Consider the following 22,010-nt stretch of genomic DNA (forward strand, 5'->3'; position numbering starts at 1 on the left):
CAGCTGAGCTCTTAACCACTGTGCCATATACATACCACTATGTGGACTTGGAGAGGGGGTGCCTCTCATCTCTCTCCATGTCAGTGTGTCTACATTTTTCAACTCTAATTCAGCTGGAAGCACATATCCCAAAATGTTAACAGTGGTTTTTCGCGGTAAAGAGATCATGGTTGATACTCGTTTTCTTTGCGCTTTTCTGAGTGTCCACTTAAATTTTTCTGCGTAGTGCAAACCATTAACTTGCTAGGCTGCGCACCAAAAGGTTGGAGGTTTGAGTCTAGCTAGAAGCACCTCAGAAGAAAGGCCTGGCACTCTACTTCAGAAAAATCAGCCATTGAAAACCCTATGGAGCACAGTTTTCCTCTGACACACAGGGGGTCGCCTTGAGTCAGAATGGACTCCAGGCAACTGCAAAATCAATACCCATAAGGGCAACAGGCAGTTTGTCTTGCGCATAACCTCATCCCAACATAGCGTTTGGTATACAGGTGTTCAGTAATAGTGTGAAGGAATAACAGGTATTACTTTTAAGACTATGAGGCTGATTTAGCAGTAACAGGGAGGCCGGCTTTGGTGTCCCGGCGACAGGGAGTCTCTCCCGCTCCACCTCAGACCCTGCCTTGTCCGGGCGGCGTTTCCGCCTCTGCCCAGCGCTGAGGGATGGATCCCTTGGCGGGACGGAGTGCCTGGGTGGTGTGGCCCTTTGTGATCTTCAAACTTGGCAGCCGCCGCTGCTCCACCTGCGCGGGGAGGGGAGGGGACCAGACTCGTCCGGGAACTCCCCCAGGCCGCTCCCGCCTTTGCCTGGGCTGCGCTGCCGCTTCCTGCGCCTCTCTCCAGCCTCCCCATCCGGCTTGGTTCTGGGACCCTACGTGCCTGTTTCCGACCCGAACCTGTGGACTGACTTCTCTGACATCCCCACCAAGCCGCCCCTCCTCGGCCCTGCAAGCTGCTGGATCCGGAGTCTCCCAGGACTTGGGTATGTCCCCTGTCGCCAGCCAATCCCTCCTCCACCTTCCTGTCCGGAAGGTCCATGTTTCCTGCAATCTCCTGCCCTGGTCCTCCTCGGCCCCAGAACCCTCCCCAGACCGACCTGTTCCTGCCCTGGACTGGATTCCAGATGCTGCCAGGTGGTGCCTGGCACACTCCTGCTTAGGCAGGCTAGGGCAGGAAGCATCCTGGGACTTGAGCTGGAATGGGCGGGCCTCTCGCCAGGAAGTGGGAGGCCTGGGGTCACCCTGCGGGCAGCAGGGACTGGGTCTGGGGAGGACCCTGGGGCACAAGACCCAGAGACCAGAGGGTGCAGGCAAAGCTGGCTCAGTTGAGGGTGGTATGGAGCAGGGTGGCGTAGCACCAGCCTGTATTGTGAGCAACTCCTGGCAAGAGCCAAACCCAGGCGTTCTACCTAGGAAGTCAGGTCCAGACTCCCAGCAGCTGGGCTAAAGAGGGGCTGGCTGTAGCCCTTACAGGAGGAGGTGGTGATGGAGAGGGTATTTTTGGGTCCCAGCTAGGTAGGATGGCATTCAGGGCTGGGCTGGACAGGCCCAATACTCTCTCATCCATCTGAACCTGGCCTCCTTGAGTGGTTGGCATTCCTTTGTCTCCATCCCCACCATGCTGGGTCTTCTCTCCCCTGGACCTTTTAACCTGCTTCTCACTGCTCTCCTTGCCCCAGTTTCTTCTCCACAAAGGGCTGTAGTTACAAGGGAGGCCTGGCTTTGAAGCAACATTGAGGTCACCTCCACTTCCTCTTGTGCTGGTAGAACTACCTCCTTTCTTTGTTCCCCCTCCCCCATTTATCTCACAACTTCCTTTATTCTGCCATGCCATGCCCAGGGGGCCTCCAAAGGAACTGGGAGTCTTTGGCTTGGAGAACTGGGATGACAACATTCTTGCATTCATTCATTCTTTTGATCCTTCATTTACATATGCATTTACTGCCATTCACACACAAGTTCCATTGTTCTTTCACATTCAATTACTCACTCATTCATTCTCTGGACACTTACTGAGCATCTACTATGTTCAAGGCCCAGAGCACTGAGTGAGAGGGGGACAGGATACGCTCATGCAAGGACATGACATCTCTGCTGCCCAGTTGCTCAAGGCTGAGAAGGAGAATTTAGCACAAATCAGTACAATTTAAGAGAAAAAGCTCTAAGAGACAAATAAAGGACTGTGAGTAGTGTGTGTGTGTGTGTGTGTGTGTGTGTGTGTGTGTGTGTGTTGGGCGGGTCCTGAGAAGAAGGATCCATTTTTCATTTGGGAGAGGCCAAGAAAGCCTCCTAGAAGTGGTGGTGTTTGAACTGGGCCTTGACGGTGGACAGAGTTGGGATGTGTACTGCTTGGACGGACAGCAGGGTGGGGGGAACAACAGGAACAAAGGAGACCCCAGGTGTGTGAGAGAACAGTAGAAGTTCTGTTCACGGCTGGAGAGGATTAGAAGAAATAAATCTGGACAAGGAGGTCAGGGCCCAGCAGAGGACAGTGCACGTGGTCCCACATCTCTGCTGGCTGTCACAGGCTCGGGGAGCCGCCTTATTCTGGTGGCCCAGAGCCAGGACTGTAAGTGGAGGTCATGGGATGATGGCAAGACCCTTCTAACTATAGAACTCTTTACTTGTACAGAGTGTTGCCTGGAGTGAGCTCTCTAATCCTGGAGGTAGGTTTGGGGATGCTGTAGGTTCTGGCCCATAGAAGGGTCCAGCTAGGATAGTGCTGAAAATTGAGTTGGAGTGGATGATATCAGAGGTTCCCTCCTACCCAGAGAGTCTGTGGTCCTGTCTGGGAAGGCTAAAAATCGCAGCAGAGTAAATTCCTGGGAGTTTGGTTATTTATTCACTCATCTGCACCTCCGCCACTCATTCATTCATTCATTCATCACTTAGTCACTGAGTCCGTGTGCTGGGGACTCAGATGACTCAGATAAGGTCCCTTGTGAATTCCCAGTCTGATGGAGGAGTTGGACCCATGCCTGACAGTGACACCCACTATCATTGTGGACTATAGATGGACATTTCATTGTATTTTGCTAGGGGAGTGGAAGGGAGGGTATAGAACTGGGACATAGGCCTATAGAATTAGCAGATATTTGTCCTACAGCCAGGAAGGTCCTGTGGGGCCAGATGAAAAAGGATATAATGTGGGAAAAGGAGTGTTTGTGGGAGAAAATACTCCATGTTCACAGGGCTTACAAGGTAGGCTTTTTCTAGATGGGGAACTGGAGGTCAAGATGAGGGCTGGGCCTTTGGGCTGAGGGCACAACAAGCTCATTTCACACAGGAAATGGGCCTGCTGGATGGGGAGCCTCTAGAGAAGTTCAAGGAGTCCCTAAACAAAAAAAAAAAAAAGAAAAAGCCCAAACCAGTTTCTGTCCAGTTGATTCCGACTCTAAGATGGTGCAGTTAAGCACTTGACTACTAATTGGAAGTTTGGCAGTTCCAATCCACCCAGAGTTGCCTCAGAAGAAGGGCCCGGCGATATGCCTCTGAAAGGTCACAGCCTTGAAAACTTTATGGAGGACAGTTCTACTCTTCAATCCATGGGTTCTCTATGAGTTGGAATCGACTCACAAGCAACTGGTGTTGGTTCAGAGAAGTTTGAGCCTTGCTTCTTGGCAGGTCAGCATAAGCTGTAAGCAGGATGTGTAGAGTGGTAGTCAAACTCATGGGCTCCACATGTAGATCAGCGTTCAAATCCTGGTGCTAACCCTTACCAACTGTGTGACTTTGGGCAACTGACTTCATACCGTTGACCTCTGTATTCTCTGTAGGAGAATAATAATCTCTTAGGGCTGCCATTTTTTTTTTTTGGTTTTAGGGCTGCCATGAGGCCCAAAACCGATAACATCTTAGCAAGATACTGGGCATATGGGAAGGGCTCAAGAAATGACAGTGACAAGGATGGTGGTGATGTCAAGTGCTGTCTTTAAAATCTCTGGGCCTTGTTCTTCCCAGCATTAAAATGGGAGAGTTGACCTAGCTCACTGGTTCTCAAAGTGTAGTCCCTGGACCAGCAGCGTGAGCACTGGGATCTTGTTAGAAATGCAAATTCTTGGGCTTCACTTCAGATCCACTGAATAAGAAACTCTTGGGATGGGGCCCGGTAATCTATATTTTAATAAGCCCCCTGGGAGGTTCTGATGCAGGCTCAAGTTTGAGAACCATAGACCTAGCTATCACTAAGACCTCTTCTTGATCTGCTTTTCCATGTGTTTCATACCTCCTGCACTCAAGGCCATGACCGAAGTTCTGGTCGGGGGACGCAGGGACCAGAGCCCTTCAGAGGGCTCCCAGGCAAGTTGGAAAGGAGATTTAGACACCCATGGAAATATCCACTGGAGTAACAGATCATGCAGAGCAAATGAAGTCAGTACAGCACAGGAGTCAGTGCCGTGACAAATAGCTCAAAGAAGACAGAGACCTTTGTGGGCTGAAGGGGCCTCTGCCGAGAGATCTAGGCGTCTTCTGGTGCTTGTTTCTGAGGTAAGATTGATTCAGCCTTACTGGAAGTCCTTGTATAAACCTAACTGAAGTCTCCCTGCATTTTATGTCTTGTGGGGGTGGGGGAAAGAGCTCTGGACTTGAGGTCAGAGGAGGTGATTCTGGACAGCTTCCTTGTTGTATGGCCCTGGTGGCTAATTTTCTATCCCTGGGCCTCAATTTAATCATCATGGGGGAGGTGCTCTGGGTGGTGCAAATGGTTAGGAGCTCAGCTGCTAACCAAAAGGTTGGCTATTTGGATTCACCCAGAGGCACCTTGGAAGAAAGGTCTGGTGATCTACTTTTGAAGGTCACAGCCATTGAAAACTCTACGGAGTGCAGTTCTGCTCTGAAACACATGCGGTCACCATGAGTCAGATTGACTCAACAGCAGCTGGTAATAGCAACATGGGGACACTGGACCAGTTGATCTAAGGGCTCTTCTCTAGGACTCTGAGTCCAGTGAGTCTAAGATGTATGGTCCTCTGGAGACAGGGTAGGGTTGGGGTCCTGGTGACCCACCTATAATTCCTGGTTTGTTTCTGACTCCCATTTCATCATCTGCATAGTGAGGACCCTGAATATGCCCTGCCTGCAGGCCTGTCAAGGTTTTCTTAAGGATCCAGTGGGATGAGCTGTCTGCTCTCTGAGCTGGTTTCCCTACCAGTCTGGAGGGAGTCTCATGACACCTGCCTTGATCACCTCACATGGCTTCCATCGTGTCAATCACATTTCTCATTCTCAGAGGCTCCTTAATACCCAAGCCCCCTTGCCTGGCATTCAAGGTCCTCCACGACAGGGTCCGAGCTTTTACAATCTAGGCGAGGCTCCTCACTGCCTTAGACTGCATCCTGCTCTGTTCTTGTTAGGCCTTCTACCTCACCCTTCTTCTCAGCCTATCCAAATCCATTCAACCTCCAGGCCAACTCTACTACTGCCTTCTCTGGGAAGCCTCCTGGACTGCCCCAGTCCTCAGTGCCACTCTTACACCCTTTCAGGCTATCATTTTTTTTTTTTTAATGTAATCACCTCCATGATGAGATTTATTATTCACAGCCAGTAAGTTGAAGGGGAATTTCCTTGGGGTGTGGCCCGCACCCAATATCTGGACTTTCTGGCAAAGCTCATTTGCTTTTGGTCACTCTGGATCCTGCAGGCTGGCTTCTGATCATCTGACCTCTTTCAGTTCTTGAGACTTGAGCTAGCAGCTTACCTGCCCATCTTGGGATTTGTCAGCCTGTGAGCCAGAGGCCTGCTGTCTCACCTTCCGGTCTTGGGTTCTCCAGTCTTCACAGCTATGTGAGTCAGAGAAGCCTCCAGCCTGATCCACAACTTGAAACTTTGCAGCCTCTAAAACCGCAGGAGCCATTTCCTTGATGTAAATCTCTCTACGTATTTTGTATACAGCTTCACTGGTTTTGCTTCTCTAGACAACTCAGCCTAAGACACCCTCAGAGACTCAAAAGGAATCAGCACAGTTACAAGAATCAACACAGGAATCAACACTTTTATTTTGAACTCTGAGTCTCCAGAGTTATGACATGAAAAATTCCTGTTCTTATAAGCCACCTACTTTGTGGCAGTTTGTTACAGGAGCCCTAGAAACTAATATGACAGGAGTTATGCAACAAACATAAAATTCAACATGTACAAAGAAAACACACAAATCAAAACCACAACGAGATACCACATCACATCCACTGGGATGGCCATAATAAAAAAGATAATAACAAGAGTTGACGAGAGTGTAGAGAACTTAGAACCCTTATACACTGCTAGGGGAAATGTAAAATGGTGCAACCACTGTGAAAAACTGCCTGGTAGTTGCTCTAATGGTTAAACATAGAATAACTGCCTGGTAGTTGCTCTAATGGTTAAACATAGAATAACTAAATGTTAACCAAATGTATTAGTTCTTTAGGGCTGCTGTAACAAATGACCAAAACTCTGTGGCTTAAAACAACAGAAATGTATTCTTTCACAGTCCTAGAGGCTAGAAGTCCGAAATCAATGTGTCAATAGGACTGTGCTCCCTCTGAAGGCTCTCACAGGATCCTTCTTGGCTCTCCCAGCTTCTAGTAGCCTCAGGTGTTCCTGGGTTTGTGGCTGTCTATCACTTTGGTCCCACCTTCATGGCCTTCTTTCCTGTGTCTGTCCAAAACTTCCTTCTCTTTTCAGAGACACCAGTCATCGGATTAGGGCCCACTCTTTTTCAGTATGGCTTGTCTTAACTTGATTACATCTGCAAAAACCTTATTTTCAAACAAGTTCACACTCGCAGGTACTGGGGGTTCCGACTTGAAAATATATTTTTGGGGGGCACAATTCTACCCACTATACCATATGGTCCAGTAATTTCACTTCCGTACATATAGCTAAGAGAAATGAAGACACGTGTCCATGCCAAGACTTACACACAAATGTTTAAGCAGCATTATTCGTTAATAGCCCACAGCTCTGAAGAGCCATGATGTCCCTGGAGAAAAGGCACCTTTGACCTCCAGCTGCCCCCAGGGGCGAGAGGGGGAGTGATCCCCCTGTTTCCATGAGCAACAGGTCCAGTGTTTTCATGCAAGGATAAGCAGAACCAGATGGTTCACACCACTTTGCAGATTGTCTACAAGTGAGAGAAGCTTGCTGGAATTCTCCAGCAAGACTACACCCAATGATCACTTGTGCAGGAGAGTGGTTGCCTGCTACGTGAGGGAGGGGAAGGTGGAGCAGAGACAGCTCCTGAATGGAGCAGTTCATCTCTGGGCATCAGGTTTACACACCTGCTCTGTGAGACACATCCTTCCGGAAAGGCGTTCAAGGGTCTTTAGTGGGTCTCACAAGTATGTCTCTTAGAAGGTATGTTGAAGTCCTAACCCTGGTACCTGTGAACGTGACCTTGCTTTCAGACTATCTTATAGTCAGTCTTTAAGGCGTTAATTTCCCACATGTGGACATGTGGGACACTCAGCTGCTAGTTAGTCCAAAAGCTCTATGAGGGCAAGGCCTGTGCTCATAGGAATGGACTTTAGAAACCTTGACTCCTAGAGCAGGGAAGTCTAGAGAGAGGAAGGAACTTGCTCAAAGTCGCACATTAGTACTAGAGCCAGGCCCAGAACCTTCATCTCTTAGGCCTCTTAGGCCATGCCTAGGAGGGCCATTTATTAGATATGTGGTGAAGGAACTGGAGGAGAGGAAAGTGCAGAGGCCTCAGAGTCAGGCTGACCTCTTCCAGCACAGCTCTGCGCTTACTAGCTGCACCACCTGGGCAATCATCAACCCTTCCAAGGTGACCTTCCTCAAGGGACCTCCCCGGTGGGGTTGGGATGAGAACCGGCACGAGGCCTGGCACAGAGTAAGTGGTGGCTTGGTTATTGTGAGGTGCTCTTTATTACCCCTGATCCACTTGTCCACCCAGTTCCTCTGGCCCAGGTCTCTCCCCCCTACCTTCTTCCCTTACACAGCAAGCACTTTATTTTCTTGACATGAGAAGTATACCCTGAGTGTCAGGGCCTCCTCATCAAGCCTCTTGCAGATGTGAGAGGGAGAAGAGAAAATTCTGGTGTCTCTGTCAGTGGTGGCTATGGAGGGGCTGGGGTAGGTGCCCCAGGGACGGGGTATGAATCCTGAGTAGCCGTCAGGGTGGAATTTGGCAGAAGCCACTTTTAGAAAAGTCACGCACGCTGCTTATTTTAAGGATGTGAGGCGTATGTCCTGTCTCCAGCCGTCAGCTGCTGGATGCCGGCAGCCTGTGGTGGAGCAGGCAGACTCCCAAGAGTGACGGAGTCCTGGCAGGTGGGTCTGGTGTTTCTCTGGCAGGCTGCTGGCAGCTCTCTGGCTTCCTGCCACCTACTGGCCTGACCTCCTGCAGATGGACGGTGCCCGTTTTGCCAGTCTGGGCAGGGCCAGGAGCTGGAGTCACCTCCTCCTGGCCCCTGGGAGTGGTCGCAGAGCCAAGAGAACCCATGGGGAGGATGGTGGGGGCTGGAAGTGGGGGTGACTGAAGTTTGGCTGTGGTTGGAGGTGGAGCATCTGGCCAGGTGCCCAGTGGGTGGTCACAGGCCCCCCTGGCATGGCTGTGGCCCAGCTGGCAACCTCTGTCCTCCCTCCAGGCAGGCACAGGAGTCTTGTGTGTCGGGTTCCAAGAGGAGGGGGGCAGAATGCAGTCTGAGGAGAGGCCAGGACACCGGGTGATAACAGCTGGGTTCAGGAGGGGCAGGCGCTTGGGAGGAGGAGCAGGAGAGAGGCAGCAGGCTTCATTTAGCACCGAGGCTGGCTGTGGCTCAGGTGACCAGTGGCTGTCTCTCTGGAAGGTACTGCTTCCCACTAACGGTGCCGTTCCACCAGGACCCCACGGCCATGATCCAGAATGTCGGGAATCATCTGCGAAGGGTATGGATGGAGGGCTGGGGGCAGACCGAAGGCAAAGGGGAGGGGACTGGAGGCTGGGGCTCCAGAAAGAGGGCTGAAGTTTCCATTTTAAGTCACAAGTTCTGCATTTTTTTCTTGCACTTTCCGCTGGCCATTTTCTAGCTCTCGCTGGAAGGAGAACTCACAGAACCTGGGTTTTATTATAAGCAACGATCCAAAAGCAAGCCCCAGGGGCCGTTAGATCCCCCAAGGCTAGCTGTAGGCCGTGGAATCCTCCTCGGCCAGCGCTCTGTGTCCCGAATTCTATGCTGAGGGCGGGCGCTTCCCCCTGCGGAGGTGTGTGCGTGCTTCTCCGGACGTGCAAGCTCTGTAGCTCTGCTGTGGTTAACTCTCAGGCTTCAGGCTCCAAGGCCCTGGCGCTGGTAGAAGTTACAGAGCGAGGGGTGTGTGTGTGACCAGTGAGTGAGTGTGACAGCAGTAGGCTTGGGGTTCTCCGGGGACAATAGCCTCCTCGGGAGAGCAAGCACAGGATTGCTAAGGGCTGTGGGAAGGTGTCCTGCAAGTTCTCACAGAGAACTTTCCCTGGAACCTCTTAACGGGGACTTTGGAGTGGAGATTAGATGCTGAGGTATGAGACAGACCGCAGTGCATAGTGGCGCCTGGTGGGTTCTTTGATCTCCTGAACAGAGAAGGGTCAGGACATCCTGACAGAGGTCGTGCTGGGCGTAGGGTGGGAGTCCTCTGAGGATGTTTTCAAGAAAAGCCTTTTAGAAGAAAACCAAAACCAAACCCACTGCTGTGGAGTCAATTCCAACTCATAGCGACCCTATAGGACAGAGTATAAATGTCCCATAGGGTTTCCAAGGAGCAGCTGGTAGATTCGAACTGCCGATCTTTTGGTTGGCAGCTGAGCTGTTAACCACTGTGCCACTGGGGCTCCCCTTTTGGAATGGGCAAGGGCAAATAAAGAAATCTCTTATCCATTCTCCCCCTGCATCTGTAGGACCAGCACTCAGCTCAGTCCTCCTCGTCCTCACCAGCCCAGGGCACCTTCTCTGCCCTGGCTCCCCTGTCCCAGGTGCAGCCTTCCACACTGGAAGCATTCTTATAAAAGCTAAATGTGATTACTTCTTACCTGCTTGGACTGTTGCCTTCAGCATGACATTCACATTCCTTACTTGATACAAAAAGATCTTGGTAGTCTGGCCCTTGCCTACCTCTTCCTCCTTATTCTCTTCCATCTTACCCCTCTGCCTTCTCTGCGGCAGTCACTGGCACTGCCTGGGTGTAGCAGATCTGCTCTCTCCTCCATGCCGTTGTACGTGCTGTGCCTTCTGCTAGGAGACGCCCCCCTCTGCTAACTTGTCTCCCTTCAGAGATCAGGTCAGATGTCACCTTCTCTGGAAAGCCCTCTCAGATTGCTCACAGAATTGTGAGCCTCTGTGTTAGCACCTTTTTACACTGGATTATGTGGTTGACTGGCATGTTCATCTCTGTCACCAGCTAGTGAGCCCCACGACGAGTGCTCTGTGTGCCCAGCACAGGGCTGGGCATGGGCCAGACCCCCACGGAATGCTTAATGAGTGAATGGGAACAGCAGCTTCTCAGTGAGGCCAAGTGTGAGATCTGAGCAGCAGACCCTCTTGCTCCTGTCCCTGAGCAAAGGACAGAGAGCACCTTCCAAGGTGGACAGAACCTTTGCAAGGTGGCAGGGGGAGGGGTGTCTGAGTCTTCTTTGGTGTTCTGCCATACTTAACCCTTCATGGCTCTTCTCATCCTTGTTCTCCATTAATCCTCATCAGCCATTGGCAAGGGAACAGGGGAGGGACGTATCATTAGGACCATTGTACAGAGATAAAAACAGTTGTTGTTAGGTGCTGTCGAGTCGGTTCTGACTCATAGCAAGCCTATGTACAATAGAATGAAACACTACCTGGCCCTGCACCATCCTCACAATCATTTTATGCTCGAGCCCACTGTTGCAGCCATTGTGTCAATCCATCTCATTGAGGGTCTTCCTCTTTTTTGCTGACCCTCTACTTAACCAAGCATGATGTCCTTTTGCAGGGACTGGTCCCTCCTGATAACATGTCCAAAGTGTGGGAGATGAAGTCTTGTCATCCTTGCTTCTAAGGAGCATTCTGGTTGCACTTCTTCGAAGACAGATTTGTTCATTCTTTTGGCGGTCCATGGTATATTCAATTTTCTTCGCCAACACCACAATTCAAAGGCGTCAACTCTTCAGCCTTCCTTATTCATTGTCCAGCTTTTGCATGCACATGAGGCGATTGAAAACACTATGGCTTGGGTCAGGTGCACCTTAGTCCTCAAGGTGACATCTTTGCTTTTTAACACTTTAAAGAGATCTCTTGCAGCCAATTTGCCCACTGCAATGTGTTGCTGATTTCTTGACTGCTGCTTCCATGAGTGTTGATTGTGAATCCAAGTAAAATGTAATCCTTGACAACTTCAATTATCATTTATCATGATGTTGCTTATTGGTCCAGTTGTGAAGATTTTTGTTTTCTTTTTCTTTTTTTATGTTGAGGTGTAATTCATACTGAAGACTGTGGTCTTTGATCTTCATTGTTAAGTGCTTCAAAATCTCTTCACTTTCAGCAAGCAAGGTTTTGTCATCTGCATAACGCAGGTTGTTGATGAGTTTTCCTCCAATCCTGATGCCCATTTTTGGTATAGTTCAGCTTCTTGGATTATTTGCTCAGCATACAGATTGAATAGGTATGGTGAAAGGATACAACTCTGACGCACACCTTTCCTGACTTTAAACCATGCAGTATCCCCTTGTTCTGTTCCAACAACTGCCTCTTGATCCATGTACAGATTCCTCATGAGCGCAATAATATGTTCCAGCATTCTCATTCTCTGCAAAGTTATCCGTAATTTGTTATGATCCATATAGTCGCATGCCTTTGCACAGTCAATAAAACACAGGTAAACATCTTTCTGGTATTTTCTGCTTTCAGCCAGGATCCACCTGACATCAGCAATGATATCCCTGGTTCCATGTCCTCTTCTAAATCTGGCCTGAATTTCTGGCGGTTCCCTGTTGATATACTGCTGCAGCTGCTTTTGAATGACCTTCAGCAAAATTTTCCTGGCATGTGATATTAATGATATTGTTAGGTCACCTTTCTTGGGAATAGGCATAAATATGGATCTCTTCCAGTCGATTGGCCAGGTAGCTGTCTTCCAAATTTCTTGGCATAGATGAGTGAGAACTTCCAGTGCTGCATCCATTTGTTGAAACATCTCAAACATCTCCAATTCCTGGAGCATTGTTTTTCGCCGATGCCTTCAGTATGGTTTGGACTTCTTCCTTCAGCACCATAGGTTTCTAATCATACCTTACTTCCTGGAATGGTTGAACATCAACAAATTCTTTCTGGTGTAGTGACTCTGTGTATTCCTTCCATCTTGTTTTGATGCTTCCTGTGTCGTTTAATATTTCTCCATAGAATCCTTCAGTATTGCAACTCGAGGCTTGAATTTTTTCTTCAGTTCATTCAGCTTGAGAAATGCAGAGCATGTTCTTCCCTTTTGATTTTCCATTTCCAGGTCTTTGCATATATCATAATACTTTACTTGATCTTCTTGAGCTTCGCTTTGAAATCTTCTGTTCAGCTCTTTTTCTTCATCATTTTTTCCTTCTGCTTTAGCTACTTGATGTTCAAGAGTAGGTTTCAGAGTTTCTTCTGACATATGTTTTGGTCTTTCTTTCCTGTCTATTTAATGACCTCTTGCTTTCTTCATGTGTGATGTCATTGATGTCACTCCATAACTCCTCCAGTCTTCAGTCATTAGTGTTCAATGCGTCAAATCTATTCTTGAGATGGTCTCTAAATTCAGATGAGATATACTCAAGGTCATGCTTTGGTTCTCATTGACTTGTTCTAATTTTCTTCAGTTTCAACTTGAGCTTGGATATAAGTAACTGATAGTCTGATCCGCAGTTGGCCCCTGGCCTCTTTCTGACTGATGATATTGAGCTTTTCCATCGTCTCTTTCCACATATGCAGTTGATTTGATTCCTGTGTATTTAAGCTGGTGAGGTCCATGTGTATAAGTCACTGTTTATGTTGGTGAAAAAAGGTATTTGCAATGAAGAAGTCATTGGTCTTGCAAAATTCTATCATTCGATCTCCAGCATCGTTTCTATCACGAAGACCATATTTTCCAACTACCGATCCTTCGTCTTTGTTTCCAACTTTTGCATTCCAATCACCAGTAATTATCAATGCATCCTGATTGTATGTTAGATTAATTTCAGACTGCAGAAGTTGGTAAAAATCTTCAGTTTCTTCATTTTTGGCTTTAGTGGTTGGTGTGTAAATTTGAATAATAGTCGTATTAACTGGTCTTCCTTGTAGCCATATGAATATTATCCTATTATTGACAGAGTTGTACTTCAGGATAGATCTTGAAATGTTCTTTTTGACAATGAATGCAATGCCATTCATCTTCAAGTTGTCATTCCCAGCATAGTAGCCCATATGATTGACCAGTACAAGTCGATTTCAGCTCACTAGTGCCTAGGATATTGATCTTTATGAGTTCTATTTCATTTTTGACAACTTCCAATTTTCCTAGACTATACTTCATACATTCCAGGCTCCAATTATTAATGGATGTTTGCAGCTGTTTCTTCTCATTTTGAGTTGTGCCACATCAGCAAACAAAGGTCCCGAAAGCTTGACTCCATCCACGTCTTTAAGGTTGACTCTGCTTTGAGGAGGCAGCTCTTTCCCAGTTGTCCTTTCAGTGCCTTCCAACCTGAGGGGCTCTTCTTCCAGCACTATATCAGACAATGTTCTGCTGCTATTCATAAGGCTTTCACTGGCTAATTCTTTTCAGAAATAGACTGCCAGGTCCTTCTTCCTAGCCTATCTTAGTCTGGAAGCTCAGCAGAAACCTGCCTGCCATGGGTGACCCTGCTGGTATTTGCATACTGGTGGCATAGCTTCCAGCATCACAGTAACACACAAGTCCCCACAGTACGACAAACTGACACATGAGGAATAACAATAGAAGCAAATCCTTATACAGTATTGTCTGTGTGCTAGGTACCATACTAAACCCTTTGCGTATGTTAACTCATTCAGTTCTCTATCAGGTAGGTATATTTATCATCCCCATCTCCCAGATGAGGGAACTGAAACTTGGGGAGTAAGCAACTTGCCAGAATCACATTGGTAGGAAGTGGCAGAGCCAGGATTTGAACTCAGGCAGCCTGACTCCAGAGTTTGAGCTCTTGAGGAACCTGAAGCTAAGCCTGATGAAGGTGCAGAAGTGGATGCCAACCCACATGTCCTAACTCCTAGCCCAGTTAGCATTCCCTGTGCTGCCCCCATAGAGTCTGGGAGTGGAGGTAGGTGTGGGGTGTGGAAGCTGGGCCCACAAGGTGACACAGGTGGCCTCATCCTGGCTAAGAACACTCTGGATATGATCATCACCTTTGGACCACCGCCTTGATCTCAGGTCTCCTTGGACTTCCCTCATCCCGTCCTGAATTCCCTCAGTTCCTCTGGAACACAGCAGGATATAGGAATGTTTTCTGGGTTGGTACCAAAGCTACTTTTAATTAAAAACAAGCAAACAAGAGTTGTACACCTGTAAAAAGTTGAACTGGCAAAAGTTGTGTGATAGATTTATTTACAACAATGACCAAAAAAAAAAAAAAAAAAAGGCAGCTGCTGAGGTTGCTTATGTACAACCAAACATCTCATGGGATTTGGTTTCTTGGTTTGGAGGTTTAGGATCATGGTTTCATGGGACATTTCAGTTAATTGGCCTAATAACGTGTTTAGTGCTTCTGTTTTATCTCCTAGTTCATTGTGTAGTGTCTGGGGTCTTAAAAACTTGCAAGTGGCCATCCAAGGCAAAACAATTGGTTTCTATTCACCTGGAGCAACAGAGGAAGGAGAATCAGGAACAGGAGAAGGGTATGGAATGTGTGGCTAATTGTCTCCATGAACAACTACCTCCTTTGCCAGGAGACCAGAAGAACTGGATGGTGCTGGTTACCATTACTGAACATTTTGAGCAAAGATTCCATAGAAGAATCCTGGTCAAATCCTGGTCAAATTCTTCAAAATCCTGGGACCATCATGATGACATGCTTGCCTGGGGACCTGAGAGTCTCCAAGGAGCTCACAGTCTGGTGGGTAGGACAATATGACCCACAGCACCCCAAACCCCAAGCGTGGCCTAAAAGGCCCAGACTCCCAGCCCGTGGCTGGGGGGAACGGGCAGAGGAAAGCACTAGAGGAGGTGAGGAATGACATTGCGAGGAGCCACAAATATGAAAGGAGCCTGATTGAGGCAGCTAGACAAGCGGGGAGGGGGTGGGAGGTGTTTCGCTGATGCTATCAACGCTTATTCGTCTTGAAATTGGGGGAGGGTGCAATTTAGAGATTGCCCCTGAGCACTCGAAGTGAGGTTGGTTGCGGGGGCGGGGGACACGATTTAGAGATTGCCCCTGGATGCTCATTACCCTCACTATACCCCTAGCCACAGCAGAGCACAGCCTCATTTCAGCCTCTTTCAGCAGCTCTGCCCCTAACTCACTCCGCCCCAAGCAACACAGGCCTCTGTTCAGCTCCAAAACTGCACGAAGCCTCCCCTCCACACCTTGGGGCCTAGAAATGAAGGCTGTTCCTCTTGCCTGGAACACACTTCCCTTCGCTCCTCTCACGCCTCCTCAGCCTCTAGGTCTCTGCTCAGTTGTCATTCCTCAGGGAGGTCTTCCCTGATCTCCCTCATTATTCTCTCCAGAGTTCCCTGTTCTCCAGACAGCCTGAGTTTGAATCCCAGCAAGGACACTTACTAGCTGTGTGACCTTGGGCAAGTTACTTAACTTCTCTGTGTCTCGGGCTCATCTTAAATATGGACACAATAACAGTTATTGACTTCACAGAGTTGTTAAAAGAAATAGGTAAATTAATACATGTTTGGCACATAGCTAACACGGCATTTACTCTTATCATTATTACTATTCACAGCACTTATCACAGATTTCCATTGCATATTTATTTGACTCACAGGCTGTCAGCTCCATAAACTCAGCACCTGCCTCATGCTAATCACTCAGTAGGTACCTGTGGAAGGTACAACTAAAGTCGATGCAGAATCCTGAAGGGACATCAATTAACCCCGAGGGAGAGGCAGGATGAAGAAAAGCCCTCCAGACAAAGAAAACAGGCTGTCTGCCCATGGCTGAGACTGGGGTTAGCATGTGGCTCCCGAACAGATTGAAGCTAAATGTCCGAGTCTCACCTCTTCCTCCAGGAAGCCTTCTGGGACCATTCCAGGCCTCATTCCAGGCCTCCCATAGTCACTCATTCATCCCACAGTTTTGGGGTTCTACTATAGGATAGGAGCCCTGGTGGCGCAGTGGTTAAGCATTTAGCTTCTAACCAAAAGGTCAGCAGTTCGAATCCACCACCCACTCCTTGAAGAACCCACAAGGCAGTTCTACTCTGTCCTATAAGGTCACTATAGGGTCGCTATGAGTCGGAATCGACTTGATGGCCACAGGTTTGGTTTTTGGTTTGGTATTATAGGAAAGGCACACAGGTCTCACCTCCTCTGCCAGACAGTGGGCTCCTCAAGGGAGTCGGGCCCTGCCTTTCATCATCCGGGCCAACCTCAAGGATGTGCACAATACCTCACAAATGTCCAGACCCCCAGGATGTCGAGGCTGGCAGGGACCTCAAGGACACTCAGAGAGGAAGAACACCTGGGCTAAGGTCACATCGTGAGTAATGGGATGAATTTTTAAGATTCTAATCCAGGGGTGACTGACTCTAAACGTTGCACCCTAAACCTCCCCACACTGAGCTGGAACCCTAATGATGCTGGGGAGGTGTGTTGTGGGGGAAGGAGGCCCTCCAGCTATCCTCAGGTCCAGAGTGAAGTAGTAGGGTCACAGCTAGGGGGTCTGGAGTAGTATGCAGGTCTGTAGGTGTGGAATGCACACACACATACTGTGATAGACTGAATTGTGTCTCCCCCCCCAAAAAAATATGTGTTGAAATCCTAACGCTTGTAAATATGACCCTGTTTGGAAACAGGGGTTTTCTTTACAAAACAGAGTTTTGCAAATTAGGTCATAGGGTGGGTTCTAAACCTAATCATTTCTGAGTCATAAAAAGAGCAGAATAGACACAGACACAAACAGGGGGAAGACAGAGGTCAAGGAATGCCAAGGATTGCCAGCAAATACCAGAAACTGAGAGAGACTCACAGAAGGAACCTACACAGCCCAGACCCTGATTTGGACTTTTAGCCTCCAAAACTGTGAGCAAATAATTTTCTGTTCTTTACAGCCAGTCACTTGGAGTTGCTATTGTCAATTGAATCCCATATAGATAGTTCTTAAAAGAGCATAATGCTCAAAACAAACAAACAAAGAAACCAAACCCATTGCTGTTGAGCTGATTCCGACTTATAGCAACCCTATGGGATAGAGTAGAACTGCCCTGTGGGATTTCCGAGGAGTGGCTGGTGGGTTCAAACTGCCAACCTTTTGGTTAGCAGCTGGGCTCTTCACCTCTGTACCACCAGGGCTCTACTCAAGGCAGGGCTTTTTTTTTTTTTTTTACTATTTAAACTAATAAATTTTTTTTTTTTATTCCATTTTTTAAGATGGCTTCAGGGGATATTTTTGGTTTAAGCTTTAAAGATTATCTCAGAGCAATAATTTCAGGGGTTCATCCAACTCCATGGCTCCAGAAAGTCTAGAGTCCATGAGAATTTAAAATTCTGTTCTGCATTTTCCTCTCCATACACTGACTCCTTACAACAGGGAACTGGGCACTAGAACTCCTACCTGCTAGGTTAACATCCCTTTTTCAGCCCCTGTCTTGTCCAGGGAGGCATCTGGAGCCTTTGTGCTCCCAGAAAGCAGCCTCGCATTCGGTCCCACCCCATCTCAGCCTCCTCTGCCCACCCTGGCACACTGGCAATGCAGATTCAGGATCCAAAGCTCTCTGAGGTGATGGCGCCCCCCCAGGGTCCGGGGAGGCTGCGTCTGCTGCCCATCACCTTTGCCTGGTCCAGAGGCAGGGCCAAGTTGACGTCTCCGGTATTCCCCCTGCTCATCCACAGTGGAAAGAGTCCAGAGACCTGCCTTAGAGACACTAACTCACTTCACCTCTGCAGGCCTCAGTTTCCTCATCTGTGAACCAGGTCTGTCCCCACAGATCTGGCCAGATCACTAAGATTAAAGAAATTGGAGAAATGTAGAACTTGGCCTATAATCTGCCGTGGTGACTACTGGTCCTTTATTTTCATCTTATCTGGACTTCAGTTTCCTCAGCGGTTCAGTGACAGGGTTGGTCAGTCGGATGAGATGATAAAAGCTACTGTTCGTTAAATATCTACTATGTGTCAGGCATTTTTAACTTCCCAACAGTTTTTGCAAGGCTGCTGGTATTCATCTGGCTTTACAGGTAGGAAAGCCAAGGCTCTGGAAGCCCGGGTGGCCCTTCACCAGCCTAGAGGTCTGGGCAGGCTTCCTGGAGGAGGTGATGAGTTAGCTCTGGCATTAAGTAACTGCCCAGGTCACAGAGCTAGTTAGACAACTCAGAGTCCAATTTGACCCCAAGCTCTAACCCGGTGTGCGGGGGCCCTGGGTGCTGTGGCTCCTGTCTCCTTGTCCTGGGCCGACCTTGTTGAGCAGAGACTGACACCTCCACCTTGTGCCTGCTCTGTCATGTGGCTCCAGGGACTGATGGTGCTGCCAGCTGGTCCTCTGCCAGCTCCCTGGCTGCAGGCCCGTGTGTTCCCTCCCTTCCCTAGGAACAGCCACCCTTGTGGGTAAGAGATGGCATCAGGGCAGTGATGAAAAGGATTAGAGTCTAGTGCTTTGGGGACAGAGAGATGAGTCAGACTGGACCTGTCCTCAGGTACCCCCAGGCTGGTGAGGAGACAGGGAGGTGTACAAACTAACGGTGATAGCACAGTGTGGCCAGGCTGTGATTGAAGAAAGCCGGGGTGGCCCCTCACCAGCCTAGAGGTCAGGGCAGGCTTCCTGGAGGAGGTGATGGGTTAGCTCAGCCTTGAGAGCTTTTCTAGTTTAGGAAGTATGGTCCAGGCAGAGGCATCTCTACATGAGAGGTGGGAAAAAGACATTTCTGCAAGGAAGTGGGAGAGAATTTGGTAGTGACTCCTTGAGGAGACCCCACTGGCCCCCTTGTCCATGTAATTTGTATATCCTGCCTGGGCTTTCTGGAGGCAGTTTTAATAATGACAATATTACTCTTTAATAGTAATCATTTGCTCTCAGCTTAGTTGAATAGACATTGACTATTTTTAAAAATTAAGATACAATTCACATAGTAATAAAATTCACCCATTTAAAGCATACAACTCAGTGGTTTTTAGTATATTCACAAAGTTGTGCAACCCTCACCGCTATATAATTCTAGAACATTTTCATCACCCCCAAAAGAAGCTCCATAGCTGTTAATAGTCATTCCCCATTTCCCCTCCCATCAGTCCCTGGTAGCCACTAATCTACTTTCTATCCCTGAATTTGCCTGTTCTGGACATTTCATATAAGTGGAATCCTACAATATGTGGCTTTTCATGTCTGGCTTCTTTCACTTAGCATAAGGTTTTCAAGGTGCATGCATGTTGCAGCATGAATCAGTAGTTCATTCCTTTTAACGGCTGAGTAATATTCCATTGTATGGATGTACCACATTTTGTTTCTCTATTCATCAGTTGATGACATTTGGGTTGTTTTCACTTTTGGCTATTATGAATAATGCTGCTATGAACATTTGGGTGTAAGTTGCTGTGTGGACGTAAGTTTTCATTTCTCCTGGGTATTTACCTAGAGTGGAATTGCTGGTTCTCTGCTTAACCATTCGAGGAACTGTCAGACAGTTTTCCGAAGCAGCTACACCATTTTGCATTCCCACTAGCAATGGATGGAGGTTCTGATTCCTTTACATCCTCACCTTCACAATAACACTTGTCATTGTCATGTTTTTGATTATAGCCATCCTAGTGGGTGTGGGGTACACTGGTTAAGAGCTCAGCTGCTAACCAAAAGGTCGGCAGTTCAAATCCACCAGCCGCTCCTTGGAAACCCTGTGGGCGCAGTTCTACTCTGTCCTATAGGGTTGTAATGAATTAGAGTTGATTTTTTTTTGACTGCAACGGACTTTTTCTCTTTTGGAGTGGCTGTGAAGTGGTGTCTCATTGTGGTTCTGATTTGCATTTTTCTGATGGCTAATAATGTTGAACATCTTTGTGCTTATTGGCCATTTATATATTCTTCTTGGAGAAATATCTATTCATACCCTTTGCCTATTTTTTAATTGGATTCTTAACTGTAAGAGCTCTGTATATATTTTATTTAATTATCTTTTTTATAATTTATTTTATTTTTGTTGTTGAGAATATACACAGCATAACATACACCAATTCCACAATTTCTGCATGTACAATTCAGTGACGTTGATTACATTCTTTGAGTCGTGCAACCATTCTTACCTGCCCTTTCTGAGTTGTTCCTCCTTCGCTAACATAAACTCACTGCTCCTTCAATTTCCTATCTAATCTTTTGAGTTGCTTTTGTTAATTTGATCCCATATAGGTAGATCTTAAAAGAACACAATGCTCAAGGCAGACATTCTTTACTAGTTAAGGCTAAAATTGTTTGGTTTTAAGAAGACTTCAGGGGATATTTTTGCCTTAAGGTTTGAAGATTTTCTCAGGGCAATAGTTTCAGGGGTTCTTCCAGCTTCTGTAGCTCCAGAAATTCTGGATTCCATGAGAATTTAAAATTCTGTTTTGCATTTTACGCCTTTTAATCAGGATTCTTCTATAGAATCTTTGATCAAAATGTTCAGTAATGGTAGTGGGCACCATCCAGTTCTTCTGCCTCATGGCAAAGAAAGCTATTGTTCATGGAGGCCATGAGCCACACATTCCATATCCGCCTCCTATTCCTGACTCTCCCTCTTCCTCTGTTGCTCTAGGCGAATAGAGTCCAGTTATTGTGCCTTGGATGGCTACTTGCAAGCTAAAGACCCCAGGCACTATGCAGTGAACTAGAAGCTAGAACAGAAGCACTAAACATGTTATTAGGGCAACTAATTGGGATGACCCACGAAACCGTGACCCTAAAACTTCAAACCAAGGAATCAAATCCCATGAGGTATTTGATTGTACAAAAGCAGCCTCAGCAGCGACTCCTTTTTTTTTCCCCATCATTGTTATATCTATCACTCAATGTTTGCCAATTCAAATTTTTACAAGTGACCAGCCTATTGACAGCAATTACAAGAATCAGCTGTGCAACTCTACTGTTAATCAATGCTATTTTTTCCATCTCAGTAAATGAAATATATGATTGGAAAATATTTTCTCTTATTCTGTGGGTTGTTCTTTCACTTTGATAGTGTCCTTTGAAACACAAAATTTTTTGTTACAATCATGTCCAGTTTAACTTTTTTTTTTGCTTGTACTTTTGGTGTCGTTTCTAAAAAAACATTGCCTGGTCCAAGGTCATGAAGATTTATGCCTGTGTTTTCTTCTGAGAGTTTTATAGTCTTAGCTCTTACATTTAGGTCTTTGATCCATTTTGAGTTAATTTCTGTATATGGCATGAGGTAGGGGTCTAACTTCTAACTGAATATCAAGTTGTCCCAGCACCATTTGTTTAAAAGACTATTTTTTTCCCCATTGGATGGTCTTGGCACTTTTGTGGAAAATAAAATGACCGTAAATGTGAGGGTTTATTTCTGGACTCTCAAGGCTATCCACTATGTCCATTCTTGTGCCAGTGGTGGTGGTGAAGAACATTGACTGTACTGTGGACTGCCAGAGGAACAAACAAATCTGTCTTGGGAGAAGTACAGCCAGAATGCTCCTTAGAAGAGAGGATGGCGAAACTTCGTCTCACATGCCTCGGACATGTTATTGGTAGGGACCAGTCCCTGGAGAAGGACATCGTGCTTGGTAAAACAGAGGGTCAGTGAAAAAGAGGAAGACCCTCAATGAGATGGATTGACACAGTGGCTACAACAATGGGCTCAAGTGTAACAATGATTGTGAGGATAGTGCAGGACCAGGCAGGGTTTCATTCTGTTGTACAGAGGGTCACTATGAGTTGAAATGGACTCGATGGCACCT

General features: G+C 47.3%; 1 protein-coding gene across 3 annotated transcripts in view; it reads left to right on the plus strand.

Annotated features, from left to right (window-relative positions):
• The first annotated feature begins 805 nt into the window (after nucleotides 1-805).
• ACOT11 (acyl-CoA thioesterase 11) overlaps nucleotides 806-22,010 on the plus strand; it is a 75,720-nt gene continuing 54,515 nt past the window's right edge. Inside the window, exon 1 of one of the 3 annotated variants that reach the window (XM_049879341.1) lies at nucleotides 806-979. Coding sequence is in view for 2 of the 3 variants with exons in the window: in XM_049879342.1 (XP_049735299.1) it covers nucleotides 8,832-8,864 (33 nt within the window). In the remaining variant the exon portion in view is untranslated. Of the gene's footprint in view, nucleotides 980-8,550; nucleotides 8,865-22,010 lie in introns of those variants that run through there. The other 2 variants (XM_049879342.1, XM_049879340.1) reach the window with 2 other exon arrangements.

The sequence above is a fragment of the Elephas maximus genome, chromosome 3, assembly GCF_024166365.1.
Source record: "Elephas maximus indicus isolate mEleMax1 chromosome 3, mEleMax1 primary haplotype, whole genome shotgun sequence".
NCBI lineage: Eukaryota > Metazoa > Chordata > Mammalia > Proboscidea > Elephantidae > Elephas > Elephas maximus.